The sequence below is a fragment of the Chenopodium album genome, chromosome 19 (assembly GCF_948465745.1).
Source record: "Chenopodium album chromosome 19, dcCheAlbu1.1, whole genome shotgun sequence".
In the NCBI taxonomy this organism is placed as follows: Eukaryota; Viridiplantae; Streptophyta; class Magnoliopsida; order Caryophyllales; family Amaranthaceae; genus Chenopodium; species Chenopodium album.
The window spans coordinates 20,524,207-20,540,631 of NC_137852.1; the positions used below are offsets into that span (position 1 = coordinate 20,524,207).

Sequence of the window (16,425 nt, forward strand, 5' to 3'; positions counted from 1 at the left end):
CTCATCGACGGTGGTATCAATTCCCCATTGCGTACTGCTACTTATCGGGTATAGAATAGATTTGTTTCTCTTTGTTCCTACAAACTTAATTGTTCCATTATTACAAACAGAATAGAACAAACATTAATCCTTGTTTAGAGATAATCTATTGAACAAAAGGGATCCATTGCATAGTCATAGTCTTTTCCAATGCAATAAAGTTACATAGTGTCATTTTTGATAAAGGGGATCTAGAGCTGTGACACGTTCACTAAAAAACATCCTTTTGTAGCGAATCGTTCATTAAGAAAAATTGAGAAGCTTAACACAAAGGCGGAAAAAGAAATAATAGTAACTTGGTCACGAGCATCCACCATTATACCCACAATGGTTGGATATACAATTATGGGCGAACGACGGGAATTGAACCCGCGCATGGTGGATTCACAATCCACTGCCTTGATCCACTTGGCTACATCCACTTGGTGGACTCAGTAGCACGGGCTGCAATAAGGGCTCGCTATTTTTTATTTCTAAGTATTGTATGAGTAGTTGCACTGTCAGCAAGACATAATTCTTCACCATTCATAGCAAACTGAACTTGAGTAATATCCATGTTGTAGATGATTATGATCTTTTGTTATATTATTTGACTATGGTTTCCTTTGATTTTTGATAGATAAAGCAATGGTGCTGATAACGTATTATGAAATAAGAAAGGGAGAATAGTAGAGAGAGAAATGTAGAGAGGTAATTGTGTTGTCTATATTCATCCATTTCATAACCATCTATATATATATATACAAGATGTGAACATTGTAACTTATATGGACAATGAAGAGTCCGTTCATGAGAGGATTACTGTGGACTAATGACAAAGGAGGTTTATAAGGATATTATTACTACCATACTTAAGATAGTCATAAAAGGGATAGTTACAATCTATAATGACCATCCATTAACATATTTTATAACACGCACAAACTAAAATTTTTTTTCACTAAAAAAACCAACCAAAATTGGAAAATTTGATTTAAATAATCCAACCTTTAACATATTTTAAATACTCTCGGGTCTCCGTCTTACATATCCAAACCAACGCAAGATATTTTCCCTCATACCATGAGCATTAAATAAGGGTAATAAAATACAATTTTGACCCTAAAAACTTTTTATTTATAGTATGTTGCAAGTATTATGCATTAAAAAAATTCTCCCTCGAAAGATAGGGTTGCGCTTCCTCGCGAGAAAGGAACGACCTCCGTTGTCTCGAACGTGCTGATCTCCGGCATTATGGCGGAGGAACTGATTGAAAAATGCTCCTCTCTACGATTGGAAGAGGAGGAAGGTAATTTGATTAACTTAGGGAACGTTGAAAGTACAGAATCGGAAGAAAACCTTGCTCTGCTTTTGGTGGAACTATTATGTACTGCTAGACCATACAATATCGAGGCGTTTAAACGAACAATGCTGAAGTCTTGGGCGCCTAAGGAAGGGATGATTGTTAGGGTTTTAAGCCCTAATCTTTATGGCTTCCAATTTTTCCATTAGCGGGATAAAGAAAAGGTTCTTAAGGGACGACCTTGGTGCTGGGACAATCATTTAATTGTCCTTAATGAAGTAAGGGGCGATGAACAGCCGAACCAGTTTGAATTGAAATTCTCACCGTTCTAGATTAGGGTTAGCAAATTGCCTTTTAATTGCAGAACAAATAATTATCTCAAAACCCTTATTGCTGGACTTGGAGAAGTGCTGGAAATAGAGGATGATCTCCTGGGATTGAATCGCTATAGAAGAGTCCGTGTATTGATTGATGTATCAAAACCCTTGCGCAGATACCAGTGGGTGAAGGACAGAGGAGGCAACAAAGTTAAGGTGGAGTTCAAGTATGAGCGATTGCCGTATTTCTGTTTTGCTTGTGGTGTCATAGGGCACTCAGAAAAGGACTGTTTGGTAGTGACAGAAGAAGATAAGGAGAGTCAGTTAGGGTGGGGTTTGTACCTTCGAGCCTCACCTAAAAAGGGGTATGCGAAGGAGCTTGATGAGGTGTCACATGCCTTGAAGGGAAGGAAAAAGCTTTTTGTGACTAAAGAAGGGGAAGTGAGTGAGAAAGGGCTGCAAGAACATGAGAGTGCCTTAGTTACTTTGACCAACACTGAAGTTAGTGGAGAGAAAGAAGATTCGGTGGGGGCAGTGGTGAATGTGACTATTGACCAAAGAGAGATGGAAAGTGTCAAAGATCTTACACTGCCATCCTTTTCCTTTAGTGCTAAAAATGAAACTGTAATTGCTCCAACGGGAAAGAAATCTTGGAAAAGGATTGAAAAGGGAGTGAAAAAACAGGGGAGTGGGGAGGTAGAAATTAATCAAAAAAGAAGGGTGGAGGAGTTGATGACAGGAAATTTGGAAAGGGTTGAGAGGGAGGAGAAGAGAACTAAGGTTTTCTTGAATGCTTACGAGGATGATATTATGGCGGAGGTTGGTGTGAACCACCCCCGTCAAGGCCAATGAGTGTTCTATGTTGGAACTGCCAAGGGATGGGCAACCCTTGGTCAGTTTGAAGGCTCCGAAAATGGAGCAATCTACATGGCCCGGATATGGTTTTTCTGTCAGAAACCATGATTAATAAAGTAGCTATAGAAGGAATAACAGAAACGATTGGCTTTTCCAATGCCTTTGGTGTGTCTAGTGTAGGTAAGTCTGGAGGTATGTGCTTGTTTTGGAATGTTGATAAGGTGGATTTCTCTCTTGTTTCGTTCTCACAAAATCATATATGTGGTGATGTGGTGAGGCAAGGGAAGAAATGGAGGTTTGTAGGTATTTATGGGTGGCCGGATAGTGCTAATAAATGTCAAACTTGGAGTCTCATACATCACTTATCTGGTGAAGCTCATATTCCAATAGTTTTTGGGGGCGATTTTAATGAAATTCTTACTTATGAAGAGAATGAAGAAGGGTCGGGTCGAGAGAGGAGGGAAATGGCTGGGTTTCGTGAGGCAATGGATGTGTGTCAGTTGAAGGACTTGGGTTTTAGAGGTCAATGGTGGACTTAGGAGAGGGGTGTGACTGTTGCTACTCGAGTTCGAGAACGGCTTGATCGATATCTTGCCACTTCATCTTGGATACATTTCTACCCGTGTGCCTATGTTGAACATCTTTTGAAAAAGCAGTCAGACCATACTCCTATTTTGCTGAGGTTGGAGCAACAAAATAAACGAAAAAAGATGAAGAAAGGCTTCAAGTTCGAAACCGCATGGATGTTGGATGCAAACTGTGAAGCCACTATTAGAAGCGCTTGGGAGGAAGCAGCTGAAGGAGTTATGTCTTCGTAGTGTGAAATTACTAGATATATAATTGGATCAAATTATGGAGATAATTAAGTCCGGACATTTGGGTCGTCGTTTTGCCATAGCTAGAGGTACTTACGATCTTTGGACTAGTAAAATAAGCCAAAGCCCAATTGGACGGATCTTATAAGGTCACACAAAGGGGCTAGATCGAGCATTAGAGGACGAGGCCCATCATGGGCCTCATCACTCTAGGTGGTCGACCATATGGGGATTAGAAGAGGGTTTTGGGCTTCAAGCCCTAGTCTAATTATAGTGAGATTATAAGTAGACTAGGTGCCTAGGTTTGCAAGTATGCAATTACTGATCATTTAGATCAAACCCGAATTAGCAAACACGAAACCCAACCCCTCTCATACTCCCCTCTCTCACGGCTCTCTCCTCCTCCTCGGCGCACGGTGGTGTCTCGTGGTGGTGGTGGTTCGTGCGGTGGTCGGTTGTCCGAAAAGGTGGTGATCGCGGTTTTCCTGAATCAATCGACCAATCTAGTATTGGTGGATGGCTCGTTCGAATCTCGTGGACTAAGTAGAGGAGAAACACTTGGGGCTCTATTCTCTCCCTGATTTGCCTGTCGAATAGCTTCGTGGAATTCACGCTTCAAAGGTATGATTATGTGTCTTGTGTGTTATGCATGTGATTCTTGGGATTAGGTACTTTATTGAATATGATTCATGTTATTTCCGCTGCGTAGTACCTAGGGGTGTCAAAAACTCACCCGACCCGAAAGGTTCATCTAAAACTGAACTGTTTTCGAACTGGTTTAACCCGCGATTTTTTTATCCAAATTCGATCTGGAGTCAACCCGAAGTTAACTCATAACCGACTTCACCTGGTAATATATGGTCCAAACCCAACTTGGAATCGACTCATAGTTAATCTGAAACTATTAAGACCCGATAATTCAAGATCCGAATTCGATCTAACCCGAAACAAAATCTACCCGAAACCATTTTGACCCTAAAAGTATCTCTTTTTACCCGATTTATGTATTACCCGACCTCTATTTACCCGACTTGAAAGATCCTTTGACCCAACTTAACCCGACCCAAAACTACTCATGATTAATTTTTACCCGACCCTTTTAATTAATTTAATCCAACATTTTTCATGACCATCCTCTCCAACCATTTTAAGTTGTGGGGTTCAAGCTTAGTTATAATTAGGAAAAGTGAGACATACACAATCACATTTACTTATATATCCTTTATTCGTCTAACTAAGCTAACAAACTATAATTACATCCAAGAGCCTATGATTTCACACATCTAAATATTCTACATTTCTACAACATTGCAAACTAAAAGCTCATGGATGACCAAAAAATTAACGCATGTACATTATTAATTCATTATTCAGTTATTCTTGTCAACACCAATGCCAAAATCAATCCAATCATTCGTTAGAGTGAGATATGGACCTTGTGTTAACATATTTTATATAAGTTAAATAAATCTAATACTAATCCAAAAAAAAAGTTAAATTATATCCTCTGCATTCATCTAATACTAATACTATACTTATCATGTGCATTCATCTAAATAAATCTAATACTTATCATCTGCTTTCATCTAAATGATCAATAAATTATTGTATTGAAAAGCTAGAATTTAAAATTTGATAAACAAAAATAAAATTAATACTGCATTGAAAAACATGGAGTAAAAGTTATTATGTAATTTTATTTCTGATGTCCACTACCGCTACCGAAATCAAATTACATTTATTTAGAGTTATAAAAACCATCGCACACAATAACAAATACTAAAAATCTAGGAATGCAATCTGATTCATCACGCAGCGGCATCAACACTTCAGCATGGCAGCAACCTTGTACATTAAGAAAAAAAAATCAGATTGAAAGAAATTAAAAGAATGATTTTTGAACCAAAAAAACAAGTGCATAGACCTACCTTATTAGGGAATAGATTCATAATCGATATCATTAGGGTCGGTCTCCCTTTCAATATCAAGATAGTCTTCATCCTCCAATTCTTCATAACCAGATATCCAATTTTGACAAGTAACCAAAACCTCGACATTTTTCGGCAACAAACGTGACCTATACTTGGTTAAAATTCTACCTCCCATACTAAAAGCAGATTCCAAAGCTACGGATGTAATGGGAATTGCTAACACATCTCTAGCCATTCGAGCAAGAACTGGATACACTGCCCTTTCCCCTTTCCAATACTCAAGAACATCAAATTTATGCTCATCGGTTTCAGGTGCGAGGGGGGCATGAAGGTATGAATCAATATCAAATTTAATACCCCTATTTGCAGCAGCATTGTTACCAAAATTCTGTTATAACCAAATGAACAATTATAGTCTAATTATATTTAAATATATAAAAAAAATAACAAAAGAATAAAAGTAATAAGTACCAACCTTCATAATATTTGGCTTCTTATAGGGACGGGACATAGAACTTGAACCACTTGAGGTAGTTGATGACTTAGTGCTCACAGTACTAGTAGTACTCATAGAAGATGAAGTAGGAGATGGAGTGGAATAAGCATAATAAGTATATAATTCAGTAAAAGCGTCATATGCCTCATTTACCTTTCGATCACGCTCTTCATCTTGATAAAGATGGCCATACAAATCCTTCACAAATTGTAATTTAAAACGTGGATCAAGCATTACAGCAACAGAAAGAACCAGTGAATAATTTTCCCAATACTTGGAAAACTTAATAAACATAGGAGCCGCCATCTTTCAGATGCAATCAGTAGGATCAACTTGAGCATTGAGCAATAGATTTTCAATCAATAGAATATTTGAAAAGTAAAAGTTAGAAGTAGGGTAATCAGAGCCGGAAAACAATGTGGTGATTTCATAAAATGGTTCCAGAAAGTCACACACATTTTGTATTATTTCCCATTCCTCCTCTATTATAAAATACTTAAAACCAGCTTCATATATAGAAAACCTGTCAATTGCTTCCTTTGCTTCCAAGGCCTTACGAAGCATCAAGTAAGTAGAATTCCATCTAGTACAAACATCAAGCTTCAACTTTCCAGAAAAATGAGGACCAACATGTCTTATGCATTCCTCAAATCTGGTAAGTCTAGAATCAGAATAATCGATGTACTTAACAATTGAACGCAACTTAGCCACAGAACCATCAATTAAATCCATACCACTTTGAACAATTAAATTCAAGATATGAGCAGAGCACCTAACATGAAAAAATTTACCACCACAAGGCAAAGGAGATACTTTATTCAAATCTCTAGTAAGCTCATCAACCATAACATCCATAGCACCCGCATTATCAACCGTCATAGAAAAAGCCTTGCCTTTAAGACTCCATTCATCGATCAAATCAAGAAGAAACCTATTGATTTCCTTACCATTATGGGGAGGAGGACAATATCTAAAAGACAAGATTTTTGACCGAAGAGTCCAAGATTGATCAATATAATGAGCAGTAAGCACAAGATAACCACGACTTGTGCATGCAGACCATAGATCACAAGTAAAGCAAATTTTACCAGGCAACTCTTGTAGCATGTTACGCATTTCAAATTTGACTGAGTTGTACTCATTAGTGCAATGCTTAAGAATTGTGTTCCTAGACATATGCTTAACTTTGGGATTCAAAAACTTGTGTAACTCCCTTAGTTTAACATGCTCAACAACTATAAGAGGATATGCATGATACATAATTGCTTCGGCAAACATACGACAATAAATTTTTTGATCAAATTTAGGAACTTTATCAAAGTCAACACTATCACATTTTTTTAGATGGTTTATTTGGTTAGAAGTACCCTGAGTACTTTCAGCACGATAGACTTTGTCTTTGCAATGGATACACTTAGACAGAAGCTTACCATCCTCTTTGTAAAGAGTGTAGTGTTCCCAAACCCATGATGTACGCCTTCCCTTACTAATTTTGGAATCAGGTGTATCTTTTGTGACAATTTCATCATCGACAGATTGAGAACTTATAAAGTCATTATCAGCTCGTTCAGAATTAACATTAAGAGAATCGGCATCCATATCTGAAAATATAAATGCATAAATTAGTTTAATAAACTTCAAATCCTAACATAAACAACTAGCATAGATATTGCTTGAATCTATTGATAAATATACTTAGCTACAACCATACAATACTAATAATTACTCTTACTACACATTAATTAAATAAAGCTAAATGATCACATCACATGCAAAATCATTTTATATAACACAACACTAACAATAGTATATTGGCTAAATATCTCATTTTTTGTAAAAATCATACTACATAGACAATTTGTGAAACAATGGAAATCGTATACACTAATATCTCAATCAACTCTAACATAAATACATAATTAATTGTTCTTTAATTACTTAAAGCTAAGCATGCATTGATGAATCCGCCCTTGACCAAGAACAAATCACAAATTCCACTACAAAGTACAAAGCATGCACTCCAATAAAACAACAAAAATGATAATTCTAAACAACAAATTAGAAAATAAAATTAAAAAATAATAATTTATTTACCGGCCATTTAGAGCAGCAGAGTGAGAGATTGCAAGTTGTGAATTGTAGTGACTAGTGAGAACAATGAACAAAGAAAGGAGGCAGAGAAGGGATTAAAAATTGGTAATAAAATGGTATAAGGAAAACTTTAATTTATAGGAATAGTGAAATACATAGATACTAAAGAAATATAGAGTGGAAATAAATTGATATATTGTTAATATAAGGAAAACCGTGCTGCAAAGAAATGGCAATGTTGAATGGAGTCAACATATTAGGGACAATACAAATGTACAAATTGTCATTGATTGATATTAGTGCATGGATTAGGGACGGTACAATGATCATTGATTGATATATTTAGACAATTAGTCCATGATTTTGCACTCTAAAGTCAAACAATCCAATATTATCATTATACCATGAAATATACTTCCTAAAATGTATAAAATTTAAAGTTTATGACATTAAATATGTATATATGTTATATTAATGTGATTAGGTGTATTATATTCACGATTTTGATGAATCTGAATTTATTTGAATTTATTTCAACTTAATTGAACTTATCTGAATTTATTTCAACATATGTTACATATATGGATTTATCTAAATGTATCTGAAATAATCTTAATTTAATTATTTGAATTTATCTTAACTAATCTTAATATATCAAAACTTATATGATATTATCTGAACTTATTACACAAAGTCTTATGTATGGTTGGTCACAATGTCACATCGTGTGGCAGGGGTTACTTTATTAGTGTAATCGCGGTTACTTGATCAGTGTTAAAGGGGTTACTTGATCAGTGTTAAAAGGGTTACTTCGTTAGTGCTATAGGGTTACTCAGTGTTATAGGGGTTACTAAGTTTGTATTACAGGGGTTACTTGGTCAATTCGTTTTATATGGGTTACTTTTTTTTAAAATAAGTGGTTACTTGGTGTGGCTGGCCACACACAAGACAGGCTGCTGAACTTACAGTGTTGTAATAAGAGAAAATAATAAGGCGAGTTGAACAAACCCTTATCTGAACGGATTCTAACATATTAGGGCTTATTTAGCTTATTTTAGTTATAATTTATTTGAATTTTGATATTAGATAGTGTGTTTAATTCATCTGATTGTCACTAATCTTATCTTATTGCCGTATTGGCCTAGTTTAGGGTTTGCATTGCATAAAGTTGTAAGAAAATTACAAGGTATGGTCCAAATTGAGAATTTTATAATATAAAATGTAGTTAGTGGAAATATAATTAATTGTTAATATGAGTAGAAATAATAAAATATTTTTGTTGGTAGGATTAATGAGGAGAAGTAAGAAAATATTCGTAGTAAGGTGTCCTTACTAAATAAGATAATAGAATTATTATGAAACCAACGTAAAGTAAATATGTGTTGCGATTATTACAAAATGGAGGGGTATAAGTTCATTAACAATAACAAAATCAAACGTTACTAAATTATGAAAAATCTTGTATTCTTAATCACGAGTTAGTTGCTAATATACAATAGACAATCTTGATACTTCTAATAATCGAGTAGCCAATGAATTGACGATGATAAATAGCCACAAAGACGATGATAAACCAAAACGTAAGGAAACATTTTATAATATGTGATAATCACCTGATCAAGGAGATAAATAATCATTTTAATTTCTTTAATAACTTGAGTTGTCAATCTTATATCAATTCTGATAAGCCAATACAAAAACTTAAACGAAACCCAAAAAATGATCTGAACTATATATGAATAAAATCTCCAACAACAAAAATGACATGACTATTCTAATATAGCTAAAAGCCGACCTGAACCGAGATTGACCCGAATTCAAATTATTCGACCCAAAAGAATGAGCTAACTATCGAAGTAACGAGATTCAAGTTTTTGCCGGAACTGAATTGATCTGAACCGAGATCTAATTGAATACGAAATGACCCGACCCAAAGTTAAATAAATCCATTTTAACCCAAATAAACCCAATAAAATCCGGACCCGAGTTCTTCTGAACTCGGTATGACTCGACCCGAATTTGATTTGGGCCAAGTTTGATTTGTATCCGACCATGCTTGAGCTCAACTTTAACCCGAATCTGATTAAGCTCAACCTGATTTGATTTGGTTTGTTAAGTTAAAATGACCCATCATTACCCGATCCAAACATCCCGACCCGTCGTGGGTCAACCCAAACTCCATCTGGGTACCCGATTTGACACCTCTAGTAGTACCTATAAACTCCTACAGTGGTATCAGTTAGCCTCTTGCATGAACGCGCTAGATCATAATAATACGATTATTTGATGTCCACGTTAATTTTATAATCAATTAAGAGGGAGAAATTAATTTAATTATGGTTCGATTATTATATTTAATGTGATTAAACTTTTGGAATAGATTAAATGCGATATAATTATGCTCAAATAACCATGAAGAGGATCAAATTATGCCCTATAATGTTCGAAAATTTCGAACCCTAACCCTAATTTATTCGAAAAATTCGAACCATATTAGCCTTAAAATATGATTTTGATGTTTATTTTGGTTGATTTCGTTTTATATTTGTTTCATAATTTTAATTGGATTGATTTATGCATAAAAATGTTTAAAGTATGATCATAGATTTAATTTTAAAGGTTAGAATTAAATTGGGATTAATTTTATGATGAACCCTAATTTTAAAGTTGAATGTGATTTAATTTTAATCTTATGGACTGATTTAATTTAATTATGATAAGTGTTATTTTAATTAAATAAAACACAAAAAAAAAAATATTTCGGTTGGCAACCGCGGCTAGGTGGCGTAGCCGCGGCTGGGTGGCGCAGCCACGAAGGCTGCCGACCAGGTGGTCAGTCCAGAGGGAGGGGAAGGGGAGGGCGGAGGTTCGGTGGCCGTGGACGACAGCGTGCAAGTGTTGCACGGCTGCTGCCACGGCTGGAGCAGAGATGGGCTGCTGCCTTGCGCGCCAGTGGCTGCTGCAAAGCCGCCAGCCACCGTGGCTAGCCAGCCAACCACGGTGGCCTGCAGCCCCAGCAGTAGCAGCTGCCACGATGCTGCCCTTGTGGCAGTGGCTGCTTTCACGGCAGCCAACCACCATAGCTAGCTTCGGCTAGCCAACCACCGTGGCCTGCAATGGTGGTTACGGTTTTTCAAAAAAAAAAATTTGTTTTTGAAAAATTATTTCAAGATAATTACGAATTATTTTGGGATAAAATCAGTTTTATTTTGGATAAGTTAAAATATTTTCAAAATATGATCTTTTATTTTAAAAGATAAAATTGGTTTTATTTGGATAAAATCTTTTATTTTAAAAGATGAAATCAAATATTCAAAAGTTGTTATATTTGATATTATCCATATTTAGTTTGTTATTTTGGTAATTATCCTAAATTAAAGTGGTTAATTATGGATAAAATTGATTAGGATATTCTAAGCATATTCCAAAAGGATAATAATTGATTTAAATAATGTGATTATCCCATAATTAGATTAGGATGTAAGTGATTTAAATTGATTGGCTAGTAATTAGGATAGAATCTCCTAAATTAGTTAGGATAATCATGGAAGATTAAATATGATTTATCTTTCTAGATTAAAATATGATTTGATTCTATCTCATGACTAAATTAAATATATGATATTTTATGAACAGTCGTGAATAATATATGATATTATCTAATTATGATTAAAAATATAAGATATTTTAGGAAATGCGTTGTCTTTATTATGATCATTCGATGTTATAGTTTAGACAAGCATGTTGAGTGATTTATTATATGGCACTTTTCTAATATATGATATTATGTTGCTATATATAGACTAGTATGGCCCATAGATTCTTAAATACGATCTGCGCATCGTGATGTATTTTTGTAATCTAAATACGGTCTGCGTACCGTTAAGTATTTTTATAAATTTTATTTAATGTAAATAGATAGTTCTTTAAATGGTGTTAGTCCAAAGAAGCCCATGAATTGAAGGCCCAAAGGAGCAAGGTGAATAAAGATCCATGATGATTCAATTGGGAGCATTTTTCATTTCTAGTTTTCTTAGGACTAAGGGGCCATACTACTGTTTACACAAATTTCGAGTCTAAATAAATAAAGACAGGAAATAAAGTAACAAATGAATTTTATATTAATATATGAATTTTTGGGTACAATCTCTGTATAACAATTTATAATAAAATAAACTAAGTCCTCTGATTCTATTCCGCAGCTTGACGATGACACGTGTGTGACACCTGTAGGGTGACGTTTGATGACGTCGACTTGAGTTTGAATGCAGGGTGACGTTTGATGACGTCAACCTGTATTCGAGAGGTTTTGTTTGAATACACCTGAACGAGGGCTTATGAAGCTTAATCCCGTTCAAATGTGTTTGAGTGTATCTGAACAAGTCGGCACGAATTTGATGTGCTTATTGACTCACTTCAAAGAGAATTCCTTTTGAGTTTTATGAGCTCTTGGAATAATGATTTCTGGATCCCTTCAATTGATGGAGGAATGGTGTATTTATAGGAGATGAAAGCCCCTTAAGTGGACTTAGTAGGTTTGGGCCTGGCCCATTTTATGACTTAAAAGTCTTTTAACCTGGTCCAATTTGATTTATTTTATAACCCGAATTGTATTTGATTAATTCGGATTATTTGTTTGGGTGGGCCAAAAATAATTAAAGTGGATCATCAAAATTATTTAACCCAAATTAATTTATTTAATTTAATGTATGACACTTATAAAATTTTCGTGTCTACAAATTGCCCCCTCGAGACTGTGTCGCATACACGATTTGAAGTGTTTGGCATGACAAGGTCTCGACTCTTTTGCTTGACTTGGGATTCATTAGTACTTTATTTTTCTTTTTTTCTTTTTTAAGTACTGGGTTAATAGGTTTGATTTATGGGAATTCTTGAACCCCAAGGTTAGACTCTTAGTTGCACTAGGTTTTAATCTTCCACAAGATTATTGTCCACCGTAACTTATAAATAAGGAATTTAGCCCTCTTTTTTTTTTATAACGGTAGACGCAGACCTTATTGTTTGTCAACAACCCTCTTCTTGCCGAGATAACATCTAACTTCGATCATTGACGCTGGCCACTTGCGTATTACCTTCTCACGTAGTCAAATCAAGGTATTTTATCTTCCACACTCAACTTAATTACCCAGCAATTAATTAGGTTATACATATATGCATGAGTTGCATGTTGACTTTGTATTGCCGCCTAACTGCAATTCCTTGATCTAACAAACATGAATTCATCATATTGACTTGTCTTGTCACGAATTTGATGAATTTATCAACCTTGCTCTTTTCTTTATTGATTGATGTGCAGTACTAAACCACCAATTACCAAAACTACAACAGTTTGGGTGACTTTGGATTTCATCCGCAACCGAAATCTCCAAGAGACTACATAGTCCTCTACGTCCAAACAATAAGTAGTCTGAAGACTCTAAACTATTCCCTTTTTTTAATTATTCGCACAAGTAATTAATTAAACTAATCAATTACTTGTTAAATTTGCAGGCCTTAATTTGAGTCGATTTTTAGTATTTGTCAGATTCCCAATCTTGGCAAAGTTATACAATTAACCAAAGGTAATTGTACCAAAATTAGGCCTCTTTACCACTAATATTCATGTCAATATAATCACAATCAATCATGATTACTCCTTGTTTAATACAGTATGAGAGTAATTTTTTGTTTGCGGGCTCTTCACCAAGGTCAACCACAATTATATTGTGATTTGTGATACTACCTGCATCTGTGATGTGCACGTATATAGCATACATAAATACACCTTTTTTTTTTGCGTATTTTTGTATGTTTGTTCTTTGTAATGTTGTGCATATGACAGATTCACAAGGTAGCCATACGTTACCGCCCATGTCGCGATGGGTCAGGACCCTTTGTTATAAACCCATCGGAGATGTCAAGGCATGTATGCTAGCCGTTATGAACTTGACATCTTGAGACTGGCCGGATAACTTGAAGACTTGAAGTCGCCCTTGTCGCGATGAGTCAGGACCCTTTGTTATGAACTCATCGGAGACGTCAAGTCATGTATGCCAAGCGTTATGAACTTGGCGTCTTTAAGACAGGTCTGATATTTAGAAGACTTGAGTCGCCCATGTCGCGATGGGTCAGGACTCTTTGTTATGAACCCATCGGAGATGTCAAGTCATGTATGTCAATCGTTGTGAACTTGACATCTTAAGACTGGCCTACTCAAGATTCCCATACGAGATTGATGCATACTCATTATACATGTGACATGTCAAACACTACACCTTCTTTTTTTTTGTTGCTTGCTTTGCTTTGTTGTTCACAGTTTATACTCTTGTGAGCCATGAGTAATTTTTTTTTTGTTTTGTTTTGCCGTACACAGTTTATACTCTTGCGGGCCAGGAGTAGAGTTTTTTTGTTTTGTTTAGCCGTACACAGTTTATACTCTTGCGGACCAAGAGTAGTACGATGATGATGAATTTTTTGATGTGGCTGCACTTGATAACTTTTTTTTTCAAGCTGCCTACGTACTTGCTAAATAAACTGGTTATCGCGCAAGATCAAGCCAACGTAGTTCAAACAATGCATCATTTTTTTTTTTGGTAAGCAGTTTATTCTCTTACTTAGGAGTGTACAAGGCTTTCACTTCATGTATAGTAGCGCTTTAAAAACTTGCCATTAATTGGACCTACGCGCACTCCTTCGGCATCAACAATTTTGTATGCTCCATTAGTGTAGACTTCTCGTACCACATAAGGACCATCCCATTTTGATGTGAACTTATTTCCAGTTTTGCGCGAAGTAATGATAGGCCTTCTCACTGCTAGGACCATATCTCCCATTTGAAAAGAACGAGGTCGAACCTTCTTGTTGAATGCGTGTGACATGCGAGCTTGATAGCATTGCAATTTTTGTTGAGCTTGCAATCTTTTCTCATCAAGCGCTTCAAGCTCAGCCAATCGAAGCTTATCATTTTCATCACTAGTTAAACCCTCTTGAATGGCAATTCTTAGTGATGGAATTTGAACTTCTAAGGGTAGGACAGCCTCAACACCATACACCAACGTGTATAGGGTCGATTGTGTTGCATTCTTGTATGTCGTCCTATATGCCCAAAGTGCTTCCCCTATCTTTTCATGCCAATCACGCTTAGACTTTGCAACGACCTTGCTTAGCAAATTACAAAGAGTTTTGTTAAATGCTTCAGCTAGACCGTTTGCAGGAGCATTGTACATGGATGACTTATGTTGCGTGAACTTGAACTTTTGGCAAAGGCTATCCATCAAGTTGTTGACGAATGGCTTTCCATTGTCAGTGACGATTCTTTGAGGTATTCCATACCTGTAAATGATATGGGTGCGAATGAAATCGACAACATTTTCTTTTTTTACCTCACGAAGGGGAATAACTTCAGCCCACTTAGAGAAGTAATCAGTGGCAGCCAGGATGTAAGCGTGACCCCCAGATGACTTTGGTGTGATCGGACCGACAACGTCAAGACCCCATCCTTCGAATGGCCATGATGTCACAGTTGGATGTAGTGGTTTTGGAGGTTGGTGAATGAAGTTTGCATGAAACTGACATGCTTCACATTTTTTAACAAACTCCATGCAATCTTGAACCATTGAAGGCCAGTAGTACCCCGCCCTTTTGATACGATCATGAAGCTTAGGACCAGATTGATGATCTCCACAAATCCCTGAATGAAATTCCTCTATTGTTTTGGCTGCCTCCTCATCTTCTAGACATCTCGACCATAGCTTGTCAAAAGATCGTCTATAAAGAGTCCCTTTGAAGAGAATAAAACGAGGGGCTCGGCGTCGAATTTCTATTCGATGTCGTGGATCATTAGGCAGCTTTTGGTGATCCAAATAATCGATGATTGGTTGACGCCAGTCTTCTTTGTCAATTTGGCAGACAGTGATCATGTCAACTTCCTCGACCTCTTCATCTTCAATTTCATATTCTTCAGGAGCAACTACCCATCGATTGCAAACAGGCACCGACATGGTTTCCTCTGCCCCCAGTGCCAAAGTGGCTGCAAGGCCAGCAAGCGCGTCAGCCATCTTATTGGCACTCCTTGGAACATGGCTTAGCTTGACGATGTCAAATTTGTCAAGCAATCTTGATGCGTGTTTGTGATAAGGAATTAAATCCTCTTTCTTGACTTCATATTCGCCTAAAAGTTGACTTATAACGAGCTACGAATCTCCATAAACATCAAGATCTTGAATTCCCATTTCAACCGCCATTTGAAGGCCCAAAATGAGGGCTTGGTACTCAGCCATATTGTTTGAGCACAACTGAGTTAACACAAATGAGTAAGGTAAGACATGCTTTTCTGGCGATACAAAGACTACCCTGCTCATGCGCCGTCGTGACGAGCAGCCCCATCAAAATATATTTCCCATGGTGGGAGTATTTCAATGTTAAATACATCTTCTCCAGGCAAGTCAACGGAAATATCCCATTCAGGTGGCACCGGGTGGTCGGCAAAGAAGTCAGCGATGGCTTGTCCTTTGACAGACTTTTGTGGTACGAAAACTATATCGTACTGTTTGATGTGTACAGCCCATTTAACTAGTCTTCCTGACAACATTGGTCTTGA

The 16,425-nt window shown here is 36.3% G+C and overlaps 1 protein-coding gene across 1 annotated transcript; it reads right to left on the reverse strand.

Moving 5' to 3' along the window:
- Window positions 1-5,240: 5,240 nt before the first annotated feature.
- On the reverse strand, window positions 5,241-6,041 carry LOC145594162 (zinc finger BED domain-containing protein DAYSLEEPER-like). Its single transcript, XM_081650499.1, has 2 exons — window positions 5,715-6,041; window positions 5,241-5,627 (listed from the first exon to the last, which is right to left on the reverse strand). Exons 1-2 carry the CDS (start codon window positions 6,039-6,041, stop codon window positions 5,241-5,243), a joined length of 714 nt encoding a protein of 237 aa, XP_081506625.1.
- Between the last annotated feature and the right edge of the window lie 10,384 nt (window positions 6,042-16,425).